This window comes from Macaca fascicularis, chromosome 9 (genome assembly GCF_037993035.2).
Source record: "Macaca fascicularis isolate 582-1 chromosome 9, T2T-MFA8v1.1".
Lineage (NCBI taxonomy): Eukaryota > Metazoa > Chordata > Mammalia > Primates > Cercopithecidae > Macaca > Macaca fascicularis.
The window spans coordinates 141,754,237-141,781,692 of record NC_088383.1 but is presented as its reverse complement, the minus strand read 5'-3'; the positions used below and the strand labels follow the sequence as shown (position 1 = coordinate 141,781,692).

The 27,456-nt window shown below is 51.0% G+C and overlaps 1 protein-coding gene across 11 annotated transcripts in view; it reads right to left on the bottom strand.

Annotated features, from left to right (window-relative positions):
- INPP5A (inositol polyphosphate-5-phosphatase A) overlaps nt 1-27,456 on the bottom strand; it is a 256,343-nt gene that overhangs the window by 77,849 nt on the left and 151,038 nt on the right. For all 11 annotated transcript variants that reach the window (XM_065521648.2, XM_065521647.2, XM_065521646.2 and 8 more), the window contains exons 5-6: nt 13,386-13,449; nt 6,030-6,133 (exon numbers count right to left, since the gene is read on the bottom strand). In XM_065521648.2, the coding sequence (XP_065377720.1) occupies nt 6,030-6,133; nt 13,386-13,449 (168 nt within the window). The remainder of the gene's footprint in view (nt 1-6,029; nt 6,134-13,385; nt 13,450-27,456) is intronic.

Genomic DNA, 27,456 nt, shown 5'->3' with positions numbered 1-27,456 from the left:
GTGTGGGGGGGTGAAGTTGCATGTGTGTGTGAAGTTGCATGTGTGTGTGGGGTGAAGCCGTATGTGTGGGGGGGTGAAGTTGCATGTGTGTGTGAGGGTGAAGCTGTGTGTGTGTGGGGGTGAAGTTGCGTGTGTGTGTGGGGGGTGAAGTTGCGCGTGTGTGGGGGGGGTGAAGCCATGTGTGTGGGGGTGAGGCCGTGTGTGTGTGTGGTGGTGAAGTTGCATGTGTGTGTGTGGGGTGAAGTTACATGTGTGTGGGGGAGTGAAGCTGCGTGTGTGTGGGGGGGTGAAATTACATGTGTGTGGGGGGGTGAAGCTGCGTGTGTGTGTGGGGGTGAAGTTGCATGTGTGTGGGTGAAACTACGTGTGTGTGGGGGGTGAAGCCGCGTGTGTGTGTGGGTGAAGCCGCGTGTGTGTGTGTGGGTGAAGCCGCGTGTGTGTGCAGACGGTCGAGGGCCAGTTCCCCAGAAACCGACTCCATCAGGGGCCTCCGGCTGGCGGGTGAGAAACCTGTGGTCAACATGAACGGGAAGATGGACACCGCGGGCACAGGGTTGTGCAGGAGGCACGGCTGACAAGTGCAAGAGCCCAGAGCCATGTCCTCGCCAGCGGACAACGACCACAAGAACCCGGATCTGTCCTCGCGATGCAATCACCAGGTGACCGGGACAGGTGTCTGCCTGCACCAAGTCACAGGGGTGACTGCAGGGGAAGCTGGCCTTGTGAGACAGTCAGGGCCAGCTCTTCTGGGAGAAATGGTGAGTCCGAAGGGTGGGGGGCACCCAACGGGAGGGAGGGGAGTCCCAACCCCAGTGTGTGGGCTCGGCAGGGAGCCTGGAGGCCGCTCCTAACCAGCACTGGGGCAGGGAACCTGGAGGCTGCTCCTAACCAGCACTGGCAGATGCCCTCTGCCAGCTCCCGTGTCCAGACTCACGCTAGTGCCCCTGCCACTCCCCAAGCCCACAGTCACCCCTGTGTAAACGTGAGCCCCAGTCCACCCCAAGCATCCCACAGCCCACTTCCTGGGCACAGGCGCTGTCCACATCCCCCGCTGGGACAGCCCATGAGGCTGGGTCTCGGTCCCGCTGGTTGGAGCCAGAGCCCCAGAGTGCTGGAGCCAGAGACCCAGAGTACATTGTGGAACGAGACAGCAAAGGTGCTCCGTGGCACGCAGGGGCAGGCACTTCCCACGTGTGGCAGACCTGTGCCCAGGCACTGCCTATCCTGCTTCCAGACAGGCAGTAGGACCCGGGACACAGGGACACAGCACCTCCCTGCACGCACGCCTCTGAATTCTGACAGGTACAGCAGAAACCCCAAACTGAGCACACCAGGTTTTTACCTAGAATTTGCTATAACCGTCAACAGTTTTACTTCCATTAAAAATGGAAGGCATTTGTAAATTTTTGAACCAAAATTAATTATTATTCTCCTGAGTTTTCAATTATTTGTGTTAATTAAGGTGTGTGTTTGTGTGTCTTGAATCTATGTGCACGTGTGTACCTCTTGGTTTTTTTAGATTTTTAAGTTTTCCACAGTAATGGAGAATTTTTTTCAACATTAATTATCCATAGACTGAACAAATAAAACAAAAAACAATGTTATTTTTGAATAATATAAATTGGTAATAACTGTAACTTTAGGATTCTAATTTAAGATTTTAAAATAAATTGCAAATGAATCTCAGAAAATTTAACAGTATATTATCATAACCAACTATTTTCTAAAGTATTTGTGGAAAATAAGTTCCTTTTGAGGTAAGCTCATCAGAGCAGCTACGATTGTGCTAAGACGAGGTTTCCAGGGATTTTACAGCAGGAACACATGAAGCCACAGCTCACAGTGTCCTGACAGTCCATGGCCCGTGGCTACAGGTGCGGTCACATGCTTGGGTTTAGGGTGGGATGTGCGGTGCAGGGAGAGTCCTCACAGAGGGTGTCCCACGCACCCTTCAGTGGCCCCGCCGGCACTCAGGACAGGCACTGCCCTCACTTCCCCAGCGAGAAAACGGGCCTGAACCCGCCACTCTTTGGAGAAAGAACCAGAACTGGAACCACCGCCCCAATTCCTGCACTGAACTCCCCACTTCCTGATGCCTCACTCCCCTTGCTGGCCAAGCCCCGAGCATGCAGCCAGGGCTGGGGTGGGGTGGCCCAAGAGGAAGGAGGTCCCCAGAGTCATCAGCAGGTTCAGGGGCCCCTCCCAGAGGCCACACCCCAACGGGCGCACCTGAGCACCCCAGCCCGAGGTGGACACACCCCACACCCCACACCGTCCTCGGGAGCAGGGCCAGGAAGTGCTGGGAGGCAGAGACAGGCATCCTGGGGCCTCAGCCACCGCTCACATGCTCAGGACTCAGGAAGACCCCAGAAGCTTCTGGATGTACATACTTGTTGCTCAGGCCACGGCAAATGGAAGCAGAGGGTGTATGGCCAGGGCTGGGGGTCTCCTCCATCTCAGGCTGTATGCGGGATCACCAGCCACCTTCAAAGCCCTCGCTCCCGGAGCCCTCAGGAGCCTGCAGATGGGACGGCCGTGGCTCCGCTCTCCTGAGGTGGCCGCCCCCCGGCCCATGTGGGCTCCTCTACTCCCAGAGAGGTTTTCACCTCCGAAATGACACCACATCACGTGGGGGTGGGGCACATCCTTCACCTGACGACATGAAGTCTCTCTCAGGCCCATTAATAGGGTTCCTGCAGCCGGCAGATGGATAGCGGCTCCAGCCGGTTTCATCCACTAAAAGACGGCATAAATCGCCACGGAGAAAAGAGCAGCTGCGGGGAGGTTATCGCCACACAGCCCTCACGCCGAAGGCCCGCTCAGAGCATTAGTGGAATTAATTCATCTTTCATAAGAGCTTGCCGCCGGCCCTGTGATCTATGGTAACAACCAATTTCTCACTACGGGCAAAAGGAAAAAAATGACTCGCCCTGATCGACTACACAAATCTGCTTTTTAAAAATGGCCTCACATTATCTGGAGTGTGGCTCCCAGAGGCATCATCTGAAATTCATACCAAGCCAAAAGCATCCATAAATCAGCAGAGAAAGTTTTGTTAGTTTCTGCGGCGGCCGTAATTACCCGAGACTGCATTATACCCCCATCGAGGTAATTACATTTAGATTACCCTTAAGTGACGGTAATAAAAGAAAGAGAAATCAGTCTGAAACTAGTTCCTTCCTCCAAAATGTGTTCACACACAGCAAGAGGTCGGGCGCAGAGGCAGAGAGGGAGGGGCGGGCCGGGTCGGGCTGCCAGGCTGGGACCCCCATGGCTCCCCAGACCCTTCCCTCCTCCTTCCTCCCTCCAGCAGGGACACGGGGCACCACACAGGCTCTGTGGGGTTAAAAACCCACACTACGGACAGAACATTAGAAGCTTATAGTTTTTAAAATAAGTTTCCTTTTGTTAATTTACCAGGGAAGAGGAAACGTCGGAAAACCTTTGCAGACCATCAAACACACGGGTCCCGGGAGGATTTCTAAGATGATGACGTGGCAGGGCTGGCCCTGACCCACAGGGAGGCCTTGGCCCAGGGCAGGGGCTGGCCCCCCGTCCCAGGCACCAGCAGCCACGAGGATCTGCTGAGCAGCTGACCACCAGGCCGCGGACAGCAACACGCTGCTCTCCCAGGGGAGAGACGGGTCCACACACAGAGGCTCGGCGCCTGTTCCTCCCAGGAATCGTCTACCTCCCAGAATCTGCCTTCTCCTCTGCCTGTGGACACAACACTGCAGTCCCTGGAGCCAGGTCCACGGCAGGTGGGAAGGGGCTGGACCCAGGCTGGGGGCTGGAGTTTCTATACCAACTGGGGCTGAGGCTGCTCTTCCTGGAGGAGGGGCAGCCCCCCATGCTACGCCCTCCACAGACCCACGCCAGCAGGCCCCTAGCATCACAGAGGACTCAGAGTACTGGCGTCAGGGACCAAGGCCAGGGGCCACACTCAGACCCCTGCCGGGGCACCCACCCTCCAAAGGGTGGCAAAGTCATAGCAGAGGCCCCCAGACCTTGCCCAACTTCAGCCTGGGCCCCGGCCTCACTCCCCGCTTGCTGGGTCCAGGAGAGAAGCCTGAGGTGTGGGTGCAAGAAGGAGGTTCCGCTGCTTCTTGGCGGGGCTGAGGTACGGAAGGGTCAGAGCCTGTGTGGCTGCCTGGGAGGACCCTAGACTATCTGTTCCTTGCTGAGGGCCCGCTGCCCCTGAGCTTCCCACCCTGGCAGACCCTGTGGCCCCTGGCCCCTCGCGACATACCTCGGCCCTCACCCCTAGGGACTATGGGGCTCCCTGTGGGCTCTCCTACCCCATCCAGGGTGGACAGGACCCAGTGAATAAGTGGACACCTGGTGAGGAGGGGACAGCCCAGCAGCACCTAGTCCAGCCATGGCCCTGGACAGCAATGCAGTCACATGTGTCCCGAGACAAGGTGCTGGGTCAACAGCCCCTGCCTGGACCAGCCCGGTCGCCCACAGCTGCTCTCCTCATGCCATCAAGTAGCAGCACATGGCCCCGCCCAGCCCAGGCCCCCCCAGCACCTATGCTTCCCACAAAGGGCCCTGAGTCTGTCTCCGGTCACTCTGAGATGAGAGCCTTGGCTGAGTTCAAGAGAGGCCAGAGTTCAGCTCACAGGCTCTCCAAGGGAACCACAGCTGCCACCCTGCCCTTCCAATGGGCCTGCACCACAGGCGGCCCCTTCAGGGAGGCTATCATGACCCAGGGATGCGACTGTGCATGGAGAAGACCACGGAGCTTCCTTGTGTGTCCTTTTCCAACCGCAGGACACCCGGAGCAGAGGGAGGCAAGCGGGCGGTGCCGGAAGCAGGACCGAGGACGGTAGGCTGGCTCACTGACACGGTGTCCTTGGCCTAGGGAAGATGGATGAGGAGGCCGAGCCACGGGGTGACAGGAGCGCCCCATCCTTCACGGGGCAGCCACAGTCCCTCACTCAAGGTGTGGGCCATAAAGCAAGTTAATAAAGTTGTGGCCTTGCTGGAAGTCAGCTCCGTAGCAGCCTCAGCCTGCACGACTCTCATGGAGACAGGACTGCGGAGCAAACCTTCTTGGGGTTGGCCGCGCAGACAGGTCCGGACAAGAGCTCCTATATCACAGCCTGGATGCCCCCAAACCCGCCTCAGTGCCCAGGCCACTTCTGGCCACGGTACCTGGATGCCCCCAAACCCGCCTCAGTGCCCAGGCTGCTTCTGGCCACGGTGCCTGCACCCCACTGTGATTTAGCAGATTAGGAAGGGCAAAGCAGCAAACGCTGCCTCGACAGGTTAACTACACAGCGAGGCAGACACCGACAACACCGCGTGTGAGGTTTACCCAAAGATCACGTGCACAGAGCAACAGCTGCACACACACAGCTCAGCAAAAGAGCATGGCGGCCAGAAGGAAACACCAATTTCTTATCAACACCGTCTGGCAGTGAGATGACAAATGCCTTCCACACATTTTGATTCTAAACTCTCCGTGTGACGCATGCATAACTGCTGGGACCCTGCTGCTCGCAGCCTGGTGCAACCACCAAGGCTGTATCGGACACGGGACCGTGCCCCTGCCCCACATTCACACCATGGGCACATGCGACCATCAGCCACTGTCTTGGTTACCACCAGCCAGCCCACCCTCTCCCAGCTGGGCGTGCAGGGGACCCCAGGTGCACACCAGGGGAGCTGAATAATTTTCCTACATCTTTTGGCAAAGCTTCTTTTTCGTGGATACGAGGATTCAGGAATTTACTGATTGCTGTGGTGCTAATGCCTTAGATTCTCACTGCCCTTACATGTGACAGCCCAGACCAACCACAGGAGGCTGGATTCCCAGGAAGATGGATTATCAGAGGTAACAACCGGACATACGACAGCCCAGACCAACCACAGGAGCCTGGATTCCCAGGAAGACGGATTATCAGAGGTAACAACAGGCAGCTGAGACCAGCAACAGTGCAATGAGAAAATTCCGTGTTCAGCGTCGCTTCTGACGGGCTCACTCTGGGAAGCAAACCCGTTGGTAAGAAAGCCTCGCTACGCACCTCGGGGAAGTAGTCCTGCGGAAACTTCTCCTTCTCCAGCATGGGTGTGCTCTCCAACGTATCCGAGTAGATCTCTTTGCCCGCGACCTTTCTATACTTCTTAGCTGGAAGAGACCAGAAGGATGAGGTGACTATCCCATCGTTGTGCCCACCAACCAGCCTGGAGCACAACCTGTTTCTGCCCCGCATGCAGCCTGATGGGAGCAAGGGAGGCCCCCGAGAGGAGGCCTCGACGAGGGCGCCGATCCTGAACAGACCCCCGGTGGCTGCTCCATGCCTGTGGCTCATGAATTTCCCTCCCATGACCTGGAATCGGACGCTCTGCTCCATGGTCCCCCGAGAGCCCCCAGCCTGCAGATTTACAGGAGCTAATTGGCATCCTCTTTTAAACCCGTGAATATATTTAAGAGGGCTGCAGAATTACCATTCACTCAGACCTTCACATGAATTTATTTAATAACATTGATTTCCTCCCCGTATCCAGCCTCCATCACTCATATTCCAGGGAAGAGGTTTGTGTGTGACGGTGAGAGAGGCAGCTCGCGGCAGGGTGCCTCCCAGATGGGCTTTGCCAGTGGCTGTCTGGCACCTCCCTGGAGCCCCCAGTGAATAGGCCAGGCCCAGGGACACAGGCCCGCCCGTGGGCAGGGCCGGTCTCACTATTGTTCACAACCAGGCCTCGGTCTTTCTTTTTATGGACAGGTAGCTCCATACCCATGGTGGGGTATGAGCAAGGATGGCAGGGATCCATTCCTCAAACTCCTGCTGGGCCCGGTGGGCAGGTGGCCACTGGCCTCTTTGCAAGATGCCATAGGATGGCTCCTAGGTCACTGAGGTGACACTCATGGGTGTCAAGGAGGTTCCTGGAGACCACTTTGGGGCAGTGTATTGTGTCCCACAAGCAGCTCCAAACTGCAGTTTCTGGGGTATTATCCACCTCACTGTGGCAGGAGGGACAGAGGGGGCAACCTGAGGACCACGGCACTGTGGGCCGAGGTGCTGGGTCACCACTGGGGTAGGCAGGAGTCCCAGGCAAAAACAGAGTGCTGTGGTGTGGCCCGGCCCTGGGTGCTGTGGTCTGGCCCGGCCCTGGGTGCTGTGGTCTGGCCCGTCCCTGGGTGCTGTGTTCTGACCTGGCCCTGGGTGCTGTGACCTGGCCCAGCCCTAGGTGCACAGTCCTGGATGCAGGTGCCTCATGGACAGGAGACAGCATGAGATGTTTCAGCAACTCATGGAGCATGGACAGAACATTAAATAGAGGCCGTTCCCTAAACTCGGAGCTTAGACTCCACGGATCCTTTCACTGTCTCCACAGTTCTGCCTTTTCCAGAGTGTCACAGAGTTGGAATCACACAGTGTGTAGCCTTTTCAGGTTGGCTTCTTTCATTGGTAGCAGGCATGTCAGGCTCCTCCGTGTCTTCTCACGGCTTCAAAGCTCACTTCTTTCTATCGCCAAATAGCACCCCGTGGAGCTGACATGCCACAGCCTGCTTGGCCCATTCACCTACAAGGCAGAACAGCAAGTCTTGAAGTCGGGAAGTGCGGGCTCTGACTCTGCTCTTCTTCTTCAAATCTCTGGGCTATTCTGGGTATTTTGTTTTCCACATAACCTTTACAGTCAGCTTGTCAATGGCGTGACACACCTTGCTGGGGCTGTGTTGAATCTATAGCTGAAGTTGGGAAGAGCTGAACCCTTGACAGTACTGGGCTGTCCCATCTGTCTTAGTCCACGGGGCAGCTACAGGAAAATAGACTGGGTGGTCTGTAAACAAAGTAAGTGTCTTTCTCCTAGTTTTGGGGGACGAAGTCCAAGATCAGGGTGCTAGGAGATGAGGTTCCTCACGGATGGTGCCCTGTGTGTGTCCTCACGTGTGGAAGGGGCAAATGAACTCCCAGCCTCTTTCATGAGGGCTCCCATCCCATTTGTGAGGGCTCTGACCTCACACTCTAATCAGCCTCCCAAGGCCCCACCTCCTAACAGCATCACCTTAGGGGTTAGGTCAGCAGATGAATTTGGGGGTAGGGGGCACCTACATTCCAACCATAGCACTATCCATGAAAATGAAATCTCTCTCCATTTATCTCGATCTTCTTTATTTCATCAGAGTTTTATAGTTTTCCTCATAGAGATCTTGTATTAATTTTTTAGATTTATTCTTAAGTACTTCCGTTTGGTGTGTGCTTAAGTAAATGGTATTATGTTTTTAATTTAAAATTCCACCAGTTCATTGCTGCTATATAGGAAAGCAACTGATTTCTGTATATTAATTTTGCATCCTGCAATGTTGCTATAATTGCTGATTAGTACCAGGTTTGTCTGTTATTATTGCTGACTCTGAGATTCTTGACAAAATCATATCATCTGAGAACAGAAATAGTTCTATCTCCCATCACCCCATCAATATGGCTTTTATTTCCTTTTCTTGTCTTATTACATTATCTAAGACTTTCAGTAAGATGTTGAAGAGAAGCAGGAGAGGAGGCATCCCTGCCTTGTTCCTGATCTCGGAGGAAAAGCATCTAACTTCTCATTAAGTGTGGTGTTCATTGTAGGATTTTTGGAGCTTTACCAAGTTGAGGAAGTTCCCTCTATTCCTAGTTTGCTGGGAGCTTTCTTCAAATCATGAAGAGATGTGGATTTTGTGAAATGCTTTTTCTGCATCTATTCTATGATCATGGGATTTTCCTTCTTTTGCCTGTTGCTGTGATGAATTACATTAATTGATTTTTAAATGCTGAACCAGCCTGTATACCAGGAGTAAATCTTGGTTGGTCACAGTATATAACTGCCTGTTGAGAATTTTGTTGAGCACTTTTGTTTACAGTTCATAGTTTTCCTTCTCTTTGTAATGTCTTTATCTGGTTTTAATATTAGGGTAATGCTGGCCTCATAGAATGATTTAGGATGTTTGTCCTCTGCTTGTATTTTCTGGAAGAGATTGTAGAGAACTTGTATAATGTCTTCCTTAAATGCCTGATAGAATTCACCAGTGAAACCATCTGGGTCTAGTGCTTTCTTTTTTAGTGGTTATTGATTACTTATTCAATGTTAGTTAATAGCTATAGGCCTGTTCAGATTATCTAGTTTTCCTTGCATGAGTTTTCTTAGATTGTGTCTTTCAAGGAATTGGCCCATCTCAGTTATTACATTTATAGGCAGAAATTAATGATATTCTTTTTATTATCCTTTAAATGTCCACAGGATCAGCAGTAATGGTCCCTCTCTAATTTCTGATATTAATAATTTGTGTCTTCTCTCTTTTTTTCTTAGTCTGGCTAGAGGTTTATCAATTTCATTGCTCTCTTTAAAGAATCAGCTTTTGGTTTTGTTGATTTTCTCTATTGATTTCCTGTTTTCAATTCTGTTGATTTCTGTTCCAATTTTCATTATTTCTTTTCTTCTGCTTACTTGGAATTTTCTTTTCTTCTTCTAGCTTCCTAAGGTAGAAGCTTAGATAATTGATTTTAGCTCTTTCTTCCTTTCTTCTTAGCGCTTTTTCTTTTTAGCTCTTCCTTATATGCATTTGATGCTATACATTTCCCTCTAAACATTACTTGTTCTAATATCCCACGAATGTTAAGTTGTATTCACATTTTCATTTGGTTCAAAATATATTTAAATTTCTCTTGAGACTTCTTTGACTCATATGTTATTTAGATATTTGTTGTTTAATATTCAAGTATTTGGGGATTTTCCAGCTACTTTTGTGGTACTGATTTCTAGTTTAATTCCATTGTAATCTATAAGCATGCTGCATATGGTTTCTATTCTTTTAGATTTGTAAAGGTGTGTTTTACGGCCCAGAATGTGATCTGTCGTAGTGAATGTTCCATGTGAGCTTGACAAAAATGTATATTCTGCTGTTACTGGATGAGGTATCCTATAAAAGTCAATTAGATCAATTTGTTTGATGGTGCTGTTGAGTTAAACTATGTCTTTCCTGATTTTATGCTTGGCAGATCTGTTCATTCCTGATACAGGGTGTTGAAGTCTCATTCATCTGTTTCTCTTGGCAGTTCTACTAGTTTTCTCCTTGTGTATTCTGACACTGTTGTTAGACACCTAGATATTAAGGATTGTTACGTATTCTTGGAGATCTGATCTTTTATCATGATGTAAAGTCCCTCTTTACTGCTGAAAACTTTCCTAGCTCTGAAGTCTGCTCTGCCTATTCTGGTAATTTCTGATATTAATAATTTGTCTCTTTTTTTCTTAGTCTGGCTAGAGGTTTATCCATTTTATTGATTTTTTTCAAAGAACCAGCTTTCGGTTTAATTTACTTTTCTTCTTCTAGTTTCCTAAGGTACAAGCTTAGATAATTGATTTTAGATCTTTCTGCTTTTCTAATATAAGCATTTGATGCTATAAATTAATATGGCTCCTCCAACTTTCTTTTGGCCCATCTAAGTTTTCCTTTGATTCATGTTAGAACAGTATACCTTCCTCCATCCCTTATCTATTAATCTTTAGGTGTTTATATAAATGGGTTTCTAGAAGACAACACATAGTTGGGTATATTTGTTTTAAATCCACTCTGACAGTCTCTGTCCTTTAATTGGTGTATTTAGACCATTCATATTCAAAGGGGTCGTTGATATAGTTGGAGTAATATCTACTATATTTGTAAGTTTTCTATTTATTGCCTTTGTTCTTTGTATCTTTGGGGTGTCCCATTCTTTTTCTGCCTTCTCTGGCTTTTATTGGGCATTTAATACGGTGCCATTATCTCTCCTCTCTTAACACATCAGTTATACTTCTTTTAAAAAGTTTTTTAGTGGTTTCCAGTTCACAATATACATGTATAACTAATCCAAGTCCACTTTTAAATAATACTATATTCCTTAAAATGATAGTACAGGTTTCTTATAACAGAGTACCCCAAATTCCTCCCTCCTGTCCTTATAACATTTCTGTTATTCATTCCACTTATCCATAAGCTGCAGTTAATCAATATATGGTTGCTGTTATTACTTTGAACAAAAGTTATCTGCTAGATCAATTAAGGGTAAGAAAAATACATTTCATTTTACCTTCACTTATTCCCTCTCTCATGCTTTTTCTTTCTTTAGGTAAACCAGAGTTTCTGGGCCATATGGTATTTCCTCCTGTTGAAGAACTTCTTTTAGCATTTCTTGTAAGGCAGGTCTACTGGCAACAAATTACTTCATTTTTTTCTTATCTGACAAAGTCAATTTTCTTTACTTTTGAAGAATAATTTTTTTTTCTGAATATAGAATTCTAGGTTGATATTTTTCTTCTTAAAATGCTGTAAATATTTCACACTACTCTCTTCCTTCTTGCATGGTTTCTGGGAAAAGGTCCAATGTAATTCTTATCCTTGTTCCTTTATACGTAAGCAATCACCTCGCCTATAAGGAATCCCCTGGATTCTTTCAAAATTTTCTCTTTTTTCTTTGAATTTCTGCAGTTTCAATACAAGGTGGCCGGGGGTCGACTTTCTGGCATTTATCCTGCTTGGTGTTGGCATTCACTGAGCTTTCTGGATCTGTGGTCTGGTGTCAGTTACAAGTTTGGAAAGTTCTAAACCATCACTACGTTAAATCCTCCTTCTGCTCCTTTCTTTCTACTCCTACTGGGGTTCCCTTTACAAGCTGCACCTGTTGTTGCTGTTCCACTGGTCTTGGCCATTTTCTTCTGTTTTCAAATTTATTCTCATTTCTCCTTTTCAGTTTGTGAAGTTTCTAACACCGTCCAGCTCACTGATTCTTCCCTCAGCCCATGCGCGGATGAGCCACTGCTTCCTTTCTGGTGCTGTTGCTGATTTCTAGTTTTCTTTTTGAGTCCTTCTCAGAGCCTTGAGCCCCCAGCCTGACCCTTGAGCCCAACTGCCCAGCCCGGCGAGGCCCCAGCCTGACCCCTGGGCCTGACCCCCCAGTCCGAGGGCCCCGCACTGCTCTGAGCATCAGCAGCAACATCTGCCATGCGGGGCACTGAGAACATTGTCAGCATCCACACGCCTCCTGCGACCGCACACGTCCCGCATTCACGTCTCCCGCGACCACACGTCTCCAGTGTCCGCACGCCTTCCTGACACACCACACGCTCAGGACGCACTCGCTGCCCACTCCTCACGTTGTTCTTGTTAGTCTGGCCACATGGAGGGCCCTGGGGAAAGTTCTGCGAGAGTGAAGTGTGCATCTCACATAGAGTTTTAAATACACTGTAGGGTCACCAGGCACTTCATGACTGATTTAACTTGGTAGTAAAACAGGTATTCAAATGGCTAGTGAGAAACAGAAAAGTTCTGCAGATCTGGAGCACGGTGAAGCCTGACACACAAGCTCCTTGGTTGCAGCTTCCTGCGGCACACGCTGCGTCTGAGCGCCCTCTCTCCCCACTCTCACCGGCCGCTCCATGCCTGCGCACACAGCACGCAGGTGCCCTGTCTCCTGAAATGCAGCGAAGAGCGCCACCGGCCGGCTCCTGCGATTCTGTGTGGCCGATCCTGCCACGGGCCTTGTAGGAGGGCTCGGATGCTAGAATGGGGAAGGATCTGAATGTGGAAGGATCTGAACGTCTTCAGGTAACAGGGCAGTGAGAAATCAATCTGCCAGCCAGAATCTTGCTCTCATCATCAATGAAATCGCCACTCGAGCAACTGAGATGAGACTGCTGCGCAATTTCACATGAGGCGCTCCGTCTCCCGGGGGAGCACAAACACGGAATCTGAGCGAAATGATATCGTTTGTGGCTCCAGTTACCACAGCATGCAGGCACTTCACATGGGTGTGATCTGCTCTGGAGGCTGTGGGGGTTCCGAGGACTCACACACAGCAGGAAACGACAGCATCAGACAGGAAGTCATGGCACAAACACCCCCAGGCCGTGTGGAGCACGCAGGGAAGCCCCACACCCAGCCTAGGTCACACACCTGCCCCCAACAAAGAAATGAACAGGAGGGGACAGCTCGTGTCAGTGGAGCGTCTCAGGGCAAGTCTTTTCCATGAAGACACACAGCATATGACCATCAAACAGGGACACTGCTCACAGCACGGAGGACTGTCCCTGCCTGTTCTTATTTCTGAAACATGCAACCCTCTTATTCGCGTTTCATTTTCTCACACTGGAGGGGAACACAGAAACAAACTATTCCTTCCTCTTAACACTAGGAAAGCCAGGTCCCCACCAGAGCCTTGCCAGGGAGCCAGGTGGGACGGCCACGGGGTCTCAAGACCAGGTCCAGGAGGCCCCTGGAGTGACCTCTGGCCAGCGGCTCAAGACACCCAGCCCACAGTGGCCATTCACGGAGACAGGGCAGGAGGGGCCTGGGGAAGCCAGACACCAGGAGGGGTGAGCGCCGAGACAAAATCCCGGAAGACGGCACGCAGTCTTACCTTTAAAGTCAAATTGGTAGATGTTTTTTAAGGATTCATGAAGAAAATAAAAGCTTCCTAGTGCCTGTAGAGCAAAAAGAGAAATCAAATGAGAGACTAGTGCTGGGAATATTTCTAAAGCATCGTTTCTAACAATAAATAAAAGCTCTTTTAAACTCGCTAGAGCAAGAGTTTAACCAGTTGTAATTTAATCACAATTACTGAGGCACAAGACGTCAAGCAGAGGAAACCTGCGAACACCCAAACTCCACCAAGCTCCAAGCACGCGGTGAGCCGTGCAGCCAGTGCTGGCTCCAGCAGGGGCACAGGTCCCGCAGGCTGGGCATTGAGTGGACCAGACCCTTCCCAGCACTGATGCTCAGCTTCGTCCCGGGGCCCCCAACCATCAGCTCCACTGCGCCCGGCCCCACCCTGCCCCATCGCTCCAGGAGCCGCCAGTGTCTCCCACTCACAAATTAGCCAGACAGGTGCAGAGCACAGGGGCCCCTGCTCTCCACACCAGAGAAGGCAAAAGTACGGGGCCGGGTGCCACAGGGCTGGGTCAATGGACACTACACAGACAGTGACTTGTTGATCCGAACTTCAGGTTTCACGTCGTATTTTCTACAGGTGAACCTGTGTCTACATGCAGCAGTGTGTTCATATTGACGTGTATATTATTTCTGTGTATTTTTTTCTTTTGCTAAATCTGGCAACCCCAACACGGGGCCTGGTGCAACTCTGGGGTGATCAGAATATTCTACACTGGGTTGCAGTGGTTGCCTTTGTCAAAACTCACTAAATTATACCCCAAACAGGGCGAATCTCACCGTCTATACATTAGACCTTTATAAACCTGACTTAACAAACAAATCTATCTCATAGGAGATAGCTGTGTGCCCTGGGCGGGTGGCAGGTGCTGGGACAAAGCAGGGGAGAGTTTGAAGGGGCAGTGCCAGGTGGGCCAGAGAGGAGGGCACATGGGCACAGCTGCAGATGGAGGGCAGGGGCTGCCCGCAGGGAGCCCAACTGTGACCATGTCACACAGGACCTCCTGCAGCGAAGAGACTCTTAGCCACTGGGGGCTCTAACCCCAACTCTGCACTCCGAACAGGGCCTGTCCTCAGAGAGCTGAAAGCACAGGGTGCCGTGCATCCCTCACTGTCTCTGTGTGAGCCTGTGGGCAACACAAGGGCAACACCCGAGCATCACCTCATTCTAAGGCTTCACTTGTACACTCATGCACAGTCATTTCCACACATGCACACCACACGCTTGCACACACACACTAACGCACTCATACACACTCGTGCACATACTTGTGTACACTCACACACTTGTGCACACGCACTCAGGCACTCGCACAACTTGCACATATACACTTATGCCCACACAGGCACTTGCTCACATGCACTTACATGCACACGCACTCATGCACTCACATGTGCTTGCTCACACCCTTGCACATGCACACGCACACACATGCACTAACATGCACACTCACATGCACTTGCACTTGCAGTCATGCACTCACACTTGTGCACATATGCACTCATGCACACACACTCTTGGTCACACACACGAACTCATTTGTGCACATGCACTCACGTGTACTTACACTCACACACTTGCACACGCACGCACTCATGCACTCTTGCTTTGTTTTGGGCAGAACCATGACCCCACAACCCTGCAGTTCTGAGCGCCCCAGCATGGACCTCCTGCTAAGATGCTGTCCTACGGGGCTGCAGGGCTATTGTCTCTCTGAGAAAGACAAAGGCAATGCTTGAGCATCACCTAATTCCAAGGCCCAAGCTAAACGTCCCACACACTTCTAGCTCTGCAGTTCCCAGGGAACTGCTGCTCCCTCCCTGACGACTGGTCCTGGGGTGGCTGTCCTGGGAGCAGGGCTGTAGGAAGGTGCACCACACTGGGGTGTCAGGAGGTCGTTGCTCCCGCAGAGGCGTAGGGCGCCGGGCACAGTGCGTGGTGAGGGGACCTATGTTCTGGGCCTGCTGAGGGCCAAGCGTGCCAGTAACTCTGGCCAGGTCCCTGTCCGCAGCCCCCTGGGCCCCTGGGTCAGCTCTCTGGGACCTGTTAGGCCGTCTCTGGTTTGATGCCGACCCCACACATGGGAAGCTCCCTGGAGGCTGTGCAGCTCCTGCTCCTAGGGCGTGTGCAGCACACAGCGGGCCAGGGTGATGGTCCTGCTCCCCGGGAAGCTGGCCACATGGACACCTCACCAGAAAACAGTGTTTCACCTTGAGGATGACACAGCTGTCCTCTGACAGAACACACTTCAAGGAGTGCATTTAAACTCCTAAAAAGAGAGGCCGGCTGGCAAGCCTGAGCCCCGTGCACCGAAGCCATGGTGGCCTCTGCCTCCTGTCTCTGCTGTGTCTGACTGGGAAGGGGACATGCCCACAGGGAGGAGCAGGGACACGTGCTGCCTCCACCCGGCACAGGTGGCAGGTGCGAGTACACACACACACGTGCACATTCCTGAGTGCCAGACCTCAGTGGGAGAACCCAAAGCTGTGGGGTAGCCATGGGCCTCCCAGCCCTGCATCCTGGCCACCACCCAGATGGGAGCCCCCAGGCTAGCCGACAGATGACAGGGACCTTCTGTCTGGGGGACAGGGATGAAGGACACCCGAGGGGGACGCAGTGCAGTTCCTCTCCTCTTGCAGGTGGGTCTAGGGCACAGCAGGCAGCGTCTCTGCCTCCACAGGGAAGCCAGGAGGTGGCAGAACCTGTGTGCCTGACATGGGGCTCTGTCCTCGGGCCCTCTCTGCTCCCTGGCCCCAGGCCACATGCCCTGGTGAGCTGCCGCTGGGTCCAGAAGGCTGCGCATGGCCATGATGCACTTGGCTGTGACATGGACACTGCTCAACTGATCTGCTATTTCATTAGGCATCTGCTGTGAACCTGTTCAGAACCCAGGGAACTGAGCCACCTTTACAGCAGGTCTTACAAACAGCCAGTGTTGGCCGGGCTCAGTGGCTCACACCTGTAATCCCAGCACTTTGTGGGGGCGAGGTGGGCGGATGACCTGAGGTCACCAGTTCAAGACCAGCCTGGCCAACATGGTGAAATCCCGTCTTTACTAAAAGTACAAAAATCAGCCAGGCATGGTGGCATGTGCCTGTAATCCCAGCTACTTGGGAGGCTGAGGCAGGAGAATCGCTTGAACCTGGGAGGCAGAGGTTGCAGTGAGCCGAGATCGTGCCACTGCACTCCAGCCTGGGTGACAAGGCGAGACTCTGAAAAAAATAGAAAATTAAAATTAAAAAGCCAGTGTTCATCATTCTCTTTGGCAAAATAGAGTTTCAGCACAGAGTTAAGACAGAAAACTGTAGGCCTGTGCCCGATGTATGAGACTTAACGTCTCCTCTGCCGACATCTGCCCTTCTTTATAGAAGATATTCCTTCATTTGTTTCAGATAAAGCACTCTGAAAAAACATAATAAATGTCACTGCAAACATTTAAACCATTACCTCATTGAATGTGATAAAGCTAACAGAATATTATAAAGTTTGCAACAAATAAGTGAAAAATAAATTGCCAATGCAGGGATAGAAACTGCAATTCATAGTCAGAAAATCCATAATTAGCTCTAATGAACATTTAAAGTCAAAGTTCAACCCAACTTTTTCGGTGTTTACCCTGTCCCATCAATACGGTTCAGGGCACCCATTTATCACAAACCCAGGACATCGGGCCAGGAGCGTGTATCACAAACCCAGGACATCGGGCCAGGAGCGTGTATCACAAACCCAGGACATCGGGCCAGGAGCGTGTCCGGGGCTTGCTGACAGGAAGCCCCCAGCTCGCCCAGGCCTCTGACCACAGTACTTGTCAAGAGTATGTCTGTCTCATCTGAGAACAATGACTCCTTGCCTCTTGCTAAAAACAATTAAAATACTTTTTACGTATTTATAAACAAGACTGTCAAGAGTGCTCATTAATTCTGTATTAGTGAAATGCAGCCATTGGCTGTGAGGCTTCCGCTAGGACTGCAGACATCGGCAGGAGCCCTCCATCCCCCGGAGGCCACGGCACAGCCAGGAAGTGGCCTCCACTGGACAAAGCCAAGCCTCTGGGGCACCGAAAAGTAGATCCGGCGCAGGCCACACAGGAGATCCAGACCCCGGCTAACCTGGGCCCTGGCTGGGGCTGCAATGGTGGGACCCGAGTCTCTGAAGGCAGCCTGGGAGCTAAAGGGCAACGGAAGCTCCAGTCACCACCCAGCAGGCTTCCACACCAACTGGCGACCAAGGCGCAACGAACCCCGCGTACCATGGAGGTTCAGTGCCTCTCATGGGGCGGCTAGTGAAGATGGAGTATTTGCAAATGCTATTAAAACAAGCTCTCTACTTCAATTGGAGTCCGGTAATATGATAAATGGCCACACCGTGTCACTTAGCTTGATTTCGGGAGCTGAGTTCTGATAGCAGGCCCACTTTGCAAACAGCCAGCTCAGGGCGGGAGCAGACCACTTCTCACACATTCGGAAAGAACAACGTGTCCCGGAGGCACTGTGCAATCACAAAGCCCGTGTTTGTTGAGCGGGGTCCCACCTCCTAGACGGAGCCGCCGGCTCAAAGGCTCGGGATGACTCAGGCCAGGGCAGAGGCTGACAAGGCAGCAACACAAAGCTGCCATTGGAAATGCCTCTATCACTTTTTATTTGCAAACAAGTCAGATGGCCGGTAATTTATCATTTCTGTAATCAGGTGAACGACCAAAGCACACATCATTAACCTGGTCTTCTGCACCCAGCTCCCTCGTGCACAAAACAGAGCACATTCCTAAAACGTCAGTCACACAGACCCCCGCAGTAAGGGACACCCAGGAGCACGCGCTCTGCTCAAGACAGAAGGGGGAAACGCACAAGCAGTGTCCACGTGAGGCCCCAGGTGGCAACAGGGCCCTTCTCCTGTGCTGGTTCCAACCGTATCGCGGGCGTGACCACAGGTGCCAGCTCCCCGTGCGCCCCAGGGGGATCTCCGTGGAGCCTGTCGCTGCGTTCTGCCACTGGGAAGGGAAAAAGTGTTGCGGGAGGAGGTCACAGTCCATGGCCCAGGGGAGCCCTGACTAAGGCCGACTGTGCTTATCAACAGCGACTCAGAAAAGAGAGTGGCAGCATTTGGTGGCTCCCATTTCACTCTGAGACATTTTGTTATTTCTACGGATAAATAAAGTGTTTTCACCTCCAGTTTTTTTTTTTTAAATGAAAAAAATCTAGGAGCAGAAAGAAAAACTTCATAAGATATTGTTGGTAACTAATCTTCAGGTCTGCAACAAAACAGAGAAGTTCATTTGTTTTAAATGAGAGTTGAGAGATTACCAAACCTGAGTCCCCTCATGCGCAGCCCACTCCTTCCCCAGCTGCAAGGACCAGGACCCCAGATAAAGGGCACGGCCTTGTGCAGGAGCCCAGGCGCACACGACCATGCTCACCTGGGCTCTGACACCCTGCGAGGGCCAGCGGCAAACATCTGTGCTCTCTGAGAACAAAGCTGAGGACATCACAGGGGCCAAGCCTGATGCTCCGTCCTCATTAGGGTGAAAGCACCTGCCCGAGCTGAGACAGGCATGTGGTTCCCAGCCTGATCTTTCAGACATTTCCTCTGCCCTTGTAATACAGGAGAAATGAGAAGACACTCAGGCTCACAGTGACTAATAAGTGACTGAAGACATGAGCCACTGGGACACGCCAGGTCTTGTGAACTTACAACCCCACACCCTTACAGCTGCTTCACACCCAAGAGAAACTTCTGCACACACACACGTACACACCCATGCACAGAGATGTACATAACCCACATCCATATACACTACAAACATACGTACGTAATACACACACACGTACACACCCATGCACACAGATGTACATAACCCACATCCATATACACTACAAACATACATACGTAATACACACACACGTACACACCCATGCACACAGATGTACATAACCCACATCCATATACACTACAAACATATGTACGTAATACACACACACACGTACACACCCATGCACACAGATGTACATAACCCACATTCATATACACAACATACATACGTAATACACACACACACGTACACACCCATGCACACAGATGTACATAACCCACATCCATATACACTACAAACATACATACGTAATACACACACACGTACACACCCATGCACACAGATGTACATAACCCACATCCATATACACTACAAACATACGTACGTAATACACACACACACGTACACACCCATGCACACAGATGTACATAACCCACATTCATATACACAACATACATACGTAATACACACACACACGTACACACCCATGCACACAGATGTACATAACCCACATCCATATACACTACAAACATACGTAATACACACACACACACCCCCCCACGCACACAGATGTACATAACCCACATCCATATACACTACATACATACGTAATACACACACACGTACACACCCATGCACACAGATGTACGTAATACACATCCATATACACTACAAACATACATATGTAATACACACACACGTACACACCCATGCACACAGATGTACATAACCCACATCCATATACACAACATATATATGTAATACACACACGTACACACCCATGCACACAGATGTACATAACCCACATCCATATACACTACAAACATACGTACGTGATACACACACACACGTACACACCCATGCACACAGATGTACGTAACCCACATCCATATACGCTACAAACATACATACGTAATACACACACACAAGTACACACACATGCACACAGATGTACGTAACCCACATCCATATATGCTACAAACATACATACGTAATACACACACGTACACACCCATGCACACAGATGTACGTAACCCACATCCATATACGCTACAAACATACATACGTAATACACACACACACGTACACACCCATGCACACAGATGTACGTAACCCACATTCATATACACTACAAACATACGTACGTAATACACACACACACGTACACACCCATGCACACAGATGTACGTAACCCACATTCATATACACTACAAACATACATACATAATACACACACGTACACACCCATGCACACAGATGTACATAACCCACATCCATACATGAGCCATAGGCACATGCCAGGTCTTGTGAACTTACAACCCCACACCCTCACGGCTGCTTCGCACCCAAGAGAAACTCCTGCACACACACACGTACACACCCATGCACACAGATGTACGTAACCCACATCCATATACACTACAAACATACATATGTAATACACACATACACATACAAGCATACACCTGCAGACATCCATAAGTCCATATACACACGTGGAAAGCACACACAGACCTCTGTCAGAGACGCTGGAGTTCTCAGGAGGCGGGCATGAGAATACAATGGCAGGACCTCTGAAAACACCAACTGAAAATGACCCGAATGCTTAACGTGCAAATGGGTAAATCGAATTTGAAATATCCTATGATAGAACCAGATACAGCAAGGAAAATAAACAGATCAGAGTTACAACCAAAAACACAGGTGGATTTCACAAAGGACGCTGAGAAAGAGGAAAGTTCCTCAAGCGTTCCCTGGTGTGATACCAAGATCAAGACACGGTCAAAAAGAGTGAAACAAACAAATTAAAAACTGCGACACTACGATCATATTCAGAAGGCAGTGAAAGGATGAGCACAGAATTCTGCGCAGTGGTTATCTGCGAGGGTGGGTGACAGGCTAGGGGGTGGGCTTGGGCAGGTGCACACAGGAAGATGGAAGGGCACGCTGGGACTTCAGAGGTGGTTGCCATTTATATTAATAATAATAAAATAATGAGGGAAGAATGAATCAGTGATTGGCTGTACCTGGGCCAAGGAGGACAGCACGGCACAGCACGAGCAGAGGACTGCACAGCCCCGGTTCTGCCCCGGCGTCCATCAGGAGGCAGAGAAGCCCAGCCCAGCCCAGGCCCAAACGATGGCAGGTGTGCTGGGAATGGGCTCTGCAGCCCACCCGTGGCCACAGTCCTCTCCCTCTGAGAGGTGACCACCATCCTGAATGGTGCTGAACAGAAGTAACAGGCAAGATGGCAGGGCATGGCCTCGGCATGGAACTCTCATCAACACTAGCTCATCCACCTCACCTTTGGAAGCTTTTCCCCCAAAGTTATATTTTAGTTTATTCTGAATGCTACATAATAATTCACCATATAAAAATACTGTAATTTGGCCAGGCACAGTGGCTCATACATATAATCCTAACACTTTGGGAGGCCAAGGTAGGTAGATCGCTTGAGGTCAGGAGTTTGAGACCAGCCTAGCCAACATGGCGGAACCCCATCTCTACTAAAAATACAACAATGAGCCAGGCGTGATGGCGCATGCTTGTAATCCCAGCTACTCGGGGGGCTGAGGCTAGAGAATCACTTGAACCTGGGAAGCAAAGGTTGCAGTGAGCCGAGATCGCGCCATTGCACTCCAGCCTGGGCAACAGAGCAAGTGAGATTTTTGTCTCAAACAAACAAACAAACAAAACCCTGTAATTTATCCATTTCTCTGTTGCACATAAAGACTACTTCCAATTATTTGAGTATTATAATTGATGCTATAATAGTCTTTCCTGCATGGTGTTACTGAGCAGGTGTGTCAGAGATAACAAGCACCTGGGTACACGGGTACCAAGTGTTCACACAGACATACTATGCAGGAGGATTTGCTGGGTCACTGCAGACACAGTAGGATTTGCTGGGTCACCGCAGACATACACCCTCCACATAGGGTAATACACACATGTACGCATGAATTAAACATGCATGAATATGTATATAACAGCCTTGCTGTGTCACTGCAGATACGTGCCCTCCACATAGGATAACACACACGTGTACACGCGGATTAAACGTGTGTGCATATGTATATAACACACAGATGGCCTTCCCGCAGACACATGCCCTCCCAGGCATCACTACATTGCCCCCTCCCATTGCCATGGCGACCCCCCAGTGGTCTCATCAGGGCAGTGTCCACGTTCCACATCCTTGCCATGGCCCAGTGCCAGCCACTAGTTTTTGCCAACTAGAGAGGTGTGAAATCAGACCTTATTGTTTTAATCTGCATCTTCATTACACTAGCATAGTTGGGCATCTCTTCATCGAAATGTGTGGCTGTAGTAAAATGCACACAGAGTAAACTTTACCATTGTACCCACCTTCAGGTGTATAGGTCAGTGGCATGCAGTCCACACCTAACGAACACCTGCACCCATCACACCATCCATCTCCAGGACGCTGTCCACCTTCCCAACTGACCATCTCCAGGACGCTGTCCACCTTCCCAACTGAAACTGTTCCCGTCCAGCAACAGCTCCCATCACACCATCCGTCTCCGGGACGCTGTCCACCTTCCCAGCTGAGACTGTTCCCGACCAGCAACAGCTCCCGTCACACCATCCGTCTCCCAGACGCTGTCTACCTTCCCAGCTGAGACTGTTCCCGATCAGCAACAACTCCTTTCCCGCTCTCCCCCAGCCCCTGGCAACCAGGCATTGTACTTTCTGTCTCCGTGACTTTGACTAATCCGAGTACCTCATGTAAGTGGGATCATACCGTATTTGTCTTTTTGTGACAGGCTTACTTCATTTGGCATAATGTCCTCAAAGTTCCTCCACCATGTTGTAGCGGCTGCCAGAATTTCCTTCCTTTTTGAGGGTGGGTCATAGTCCATGGTACTGCTTCTGCATTTTGCTGTTGTGAATAACACCGCTTTGAATATGGATGTGCAAATATCTGCCGGAGACTGCTCTCATTTATTTGGGATCTGTACCCAGAAGTGGGACTGCTGAATCAGACGGGAATTCTATTTTTAACTTTTTGAATAATCACCTCAATGTTCACAGTGGCTGCCCCCTGGCATATTTCCACCGACGTGCACAAAGGTTCTAACCCCCTCCCATCCTCACCAGCACCTGCTATTTTCTGTGCTTTTTGAAAATAGCCACCCTCATGGGTATAAGGTATTAGTTCAGTGCAGGTCCTTTTAAACTGACAAATGAAAATGGCAGTTTGGATCTGCATCTCCCTAAGGGTTCATGGAGCTGGGCGCTTTTTCGTGTGCTTGTCGGCCTTCTCCACGCCGTCCTTGGAGGGAAGATGCTTATTCAAACCCCTTTCTGACTCAGGTTGGTTTTTGTGGTTGCTGTTGTTGAGTTTTAGGAGATCTCTATATATTCTGGATAGTAATTCCTTATCAGATTTATGATTTGGAAATATTTTCTCCCATTCCATGGTTGCCTTTTCACTCTGTTGACATTGTCTTTGGCTGTACAAAGTGGCTGTGCTCTAATGAAGTCCGATTTGTCTCTTTTTTCTTTTGCTGCCTGTGCCTATGGTGCTGCATCTGAGAAATCATTGCCAAATCCAGCGTTGTGAAGGTTCTGGCCCATGTTTTCTTCTAAAAGTTTTATGGTTTTAGGTCTCTGACTCATTTTGAGTTAACTTTGTACATGATGTAATGTGAGGGGCCAACTTCACTCTTCTGCATGTGGGTACTGGCGTTCCCAGCACCACTGCCTGGAGGCTGTCCTTTCCCACTGAATGCTCTTGCACGTGCCCTCTCTCACGGAATGCTCTCGCACCCTTGTCAGAGGTCACCTGGCTGCCCAGGCAGGGTGGGTCCTGGCTGTCTCCTCTGCTCCACTGTCTGTGTGCCTGCTGCATCTCTTTTTAAGATTATTGGCAATTTAAGTTTCTTCTGTGAACTCTTTGTATCCTTTGCCCATTTTCCTGTCTCATTTTGTAGATTTTTAATTTTTTAAATATAATCCAGAATTATTTGTCTCATCACCTTCTCATGCCCTCCCCTCTCCTCCAAACTCTGTTACTTCCGGGCTACGAGACACCACATTCTCCTTCCCTGGATCTCCTCCTACGACTTGGGAAGAACAGCACTCTGGATCTGCTCAGGGTACCCTATGAGCCCTTCCCCTCCACCTCTTCCTCGCGCTGGGGTGGCCCATCTGTCCCATCTTCCAGCGGGCAGCTCTTGTGTACACAGCATGGAGCCTCCTAAAGGCCAGCCTCCCGGCCCGGTGGCTACACAGTCCCCACTTGGGTCTCTCGTGACAAGTCCGACCTTTCAGGACTCGGGACCTACCCCACCCTCACCCTCCTCCAGCTCCCACGGGAAACCACGGATCTCTCCAGATTCCTCCGGCATCTTGTCCATATGCCTCCCCCAAACATCCCTTCCTTCCACAGGTTCTACAGAGGACAGGACCCTGTCCGTCTCTAGCCTTCCACGTGTCTGCACTGCCGCACACCCACCTTCCTCATCTCCCTGTGGGGCCCCCGCCTCTTCCACAGCTGTGGCCCCCTCGGTCTCTTCTCTGCTGGGCACCAGGGTGGCCTTTTCCACATGCACCTCTGGGCCCGCCGCTACACCTCCTCCCAGCCACGTCCCGCCCGCCGCTGTACCTCCTCCCAGCCACGTCCTGCAGGGCGGCCTCCCCAGCTGTCCTCTGGCCCTCACACACCCAGCTGACGGAGCTCCAGCCCCACTGGCCATCTGGGCCTGAGGAGACCGCGCCCTTCTGTCAGGAGGGTACTTCTGCGGCCTCCCCCCTTTCCAGCTTCTCACATGAACCCCCTGCTGCTTCAGGTCTCTGTGTAAATGCAGCCTCCTCCAAGCAGTCCTCTTGATTGCCTGCTCCGGGCAGAGGCTTGGCAGCCCCAGTCCCCAGCCTTCCCTTCAAGGCGCTGCACATTCCAGTACTCACCGGTTTCCTCATCTGAATTATTTTAGGGAAGGAAAACCCCTGAGGGCAGGCATGTGGCCTGGGCACCTCTGAGTCCTCCACCACAATGCCCAGGTCAGGGCAGGCAGGAATTCCACGGCTCCTGGGCAATGAGAGACGCACCACACCCTCTGGGTGCCCAGCTGAGCAGCAGCAGCTCAGGAACGCCAGACAGAACCCTCAGCTCAGGTTTCAAAGCACAACCCAAAGCACAGGCTCACGGTGCTCCCGAGAAGCTGAACGCACTCGCAAAAGTCACACATTTAACCCTATCACAAAAGCAAGTCCCAAGACACCTGGTTTTAAAACAATTTAACAGATTGAGTAATAAATCAAAGTTAAGATAACATTCATTAGATTATAAACAATAATAAATGAAACAAAGCTTTTGTTTAAATCAATGTAGAGCTTCATTGATCTTTTCCTGTATAATGAACTCATGGGCGGCCGACCCAACTGGACAAGGCGGCGTCCTCACTACTGCCCACTTCCCCCCATGCCAGCCACCCCCACGCAGCATGCAGGGGCTGTGACCGTCCGCTCTCCGAGGAGCTCCGTGACCATCTCAAAATGAGAGCTGACTTATTCACAAAGCACTGACTTTCCAATTTCAGCTCCTGGGGCCAAACACGGGATGACGGCACCAAGGTGTCCCCCTGTCTGACCTCTCGCTGAGCCCCTCTCCGGGCTGGCTGCCGGCGGGAGAGATGCACACGTAATCTCATTCTGCCTCCTGTCCGACAGCCGACGCTAGAGGTTAATTAAATTGGTTGTCCATTGTATTCATCCACTTACAAAGCTAATGATATTCTGTTCCTGAATTAAAGAGCATTTTATAAAGCATGCCCCATGGAAGCCGGCGTTCTGCACGTGGGGTGCTGAACCCTGTCACAGCTCCTGGATGTAGTGTCCCCAATTAGGCAGCCCAGGAAAGACCGGGGCTTCATCTGCCAGGGTGGAACACCAGTCATGCTGACATGAGGGTAAACAGACCACACAACAGCCGCGTAATCGCCCTCACCAGCCACGATAAATTCCACCAGACGAGTGCACGCGTTAACATTTCCTATTACCACGGTGAGGAGCAACTGAAATGGAACGAGACAGCCTGTAAAACAGCCTGCGGTGGGTTTCTCCAAAGGGGGTACATCTGAGGGCAGCGAGGTGACCAGCAGTTCTGGCTTCTCGCCTGCGACTGGTGCTAGGCTCTCTGTCACACTGGGGGGCAAAGTCATCGGCCAGTCTAAGGATACCCACCCTTTCTGAGAGAATTCAGTCACCACTCACATTCCACAAAAACGCGCCCAGCACTTTCTCCTTTCTCTGTGCCACATATGTTCTCAGACACATAAGATACATGAGTGACCAGATGGCCAGAGCCCAAGACGGTGGCATGGCGAGGCGGCCATGACAGAGGAACCCCAGTGGGCAGGCTCAGCTCTGCACCCAGGCAGCATCCACAGGACCTCCGGGACGGATGTGATCTGGGACAGGCTCTGAGGAGACAGCGTCCAGCCATGGACCTGCGGAGGCTGAAACAGGGAGGGAGGCATCAAAGGTGACTGAACCTAGGTCTGCTGTTCAGGACAGATGCCCGCGTGACACAGGGGGCCACCACGTGAAAACCTGTGGGTCTGCCACTCAGGACAGATGCCTGGCTGACACAGGGGGTCACCACGTGGAAATCTGTGGGTCTGCCGCTCAGGACAGATGCCTGGGTGACACTGGGGGCCACCATGTGAAAACCTGTGGGTCTGCAGTTCAGGACAGATGCATGGGTGACACTGAGGGTCACCATGTGGATGGGCCTCAAAGCTGGGACAGACTCACCTTGCCAAGGAGGAGCTGGAGCCAGAGAAAAGGGCAGGGTCAAGCACTGGACTGGGGCTACTACTGGGGAGACAGGAGCAGGTGAGAGCCAGCAGTCAGTGGGGCAAGGAACCACAGGGGAAACAGGAGGGGCTGGTCAGGGGCTAGGACGGGACCTTGGGCACGTGGCACCTTGGAGCGGAGTCAGGAGAAGGGAGCAGCCACAGGTGCCCAGGGCTGCCATCTCATCAGGGGCGCAGGGAGCGGACTGGCCAGAAGAGCAGTCTGTAGGCCAGTGGCGGTTTGGGCAGCCCTGTCCCACACAGTCACCTGCTTGTGTTCGGCACATTATCCTGGCCTTGCTTTTCAAAAGGGAAATCTCTATTGACTTTTGTCTGATGTAATATATTTCACGCTTGATGCCAGACAAAAAGGAAAAGCAAGTAAACTCCCCGTGCCTCTTTCATCTGGAGG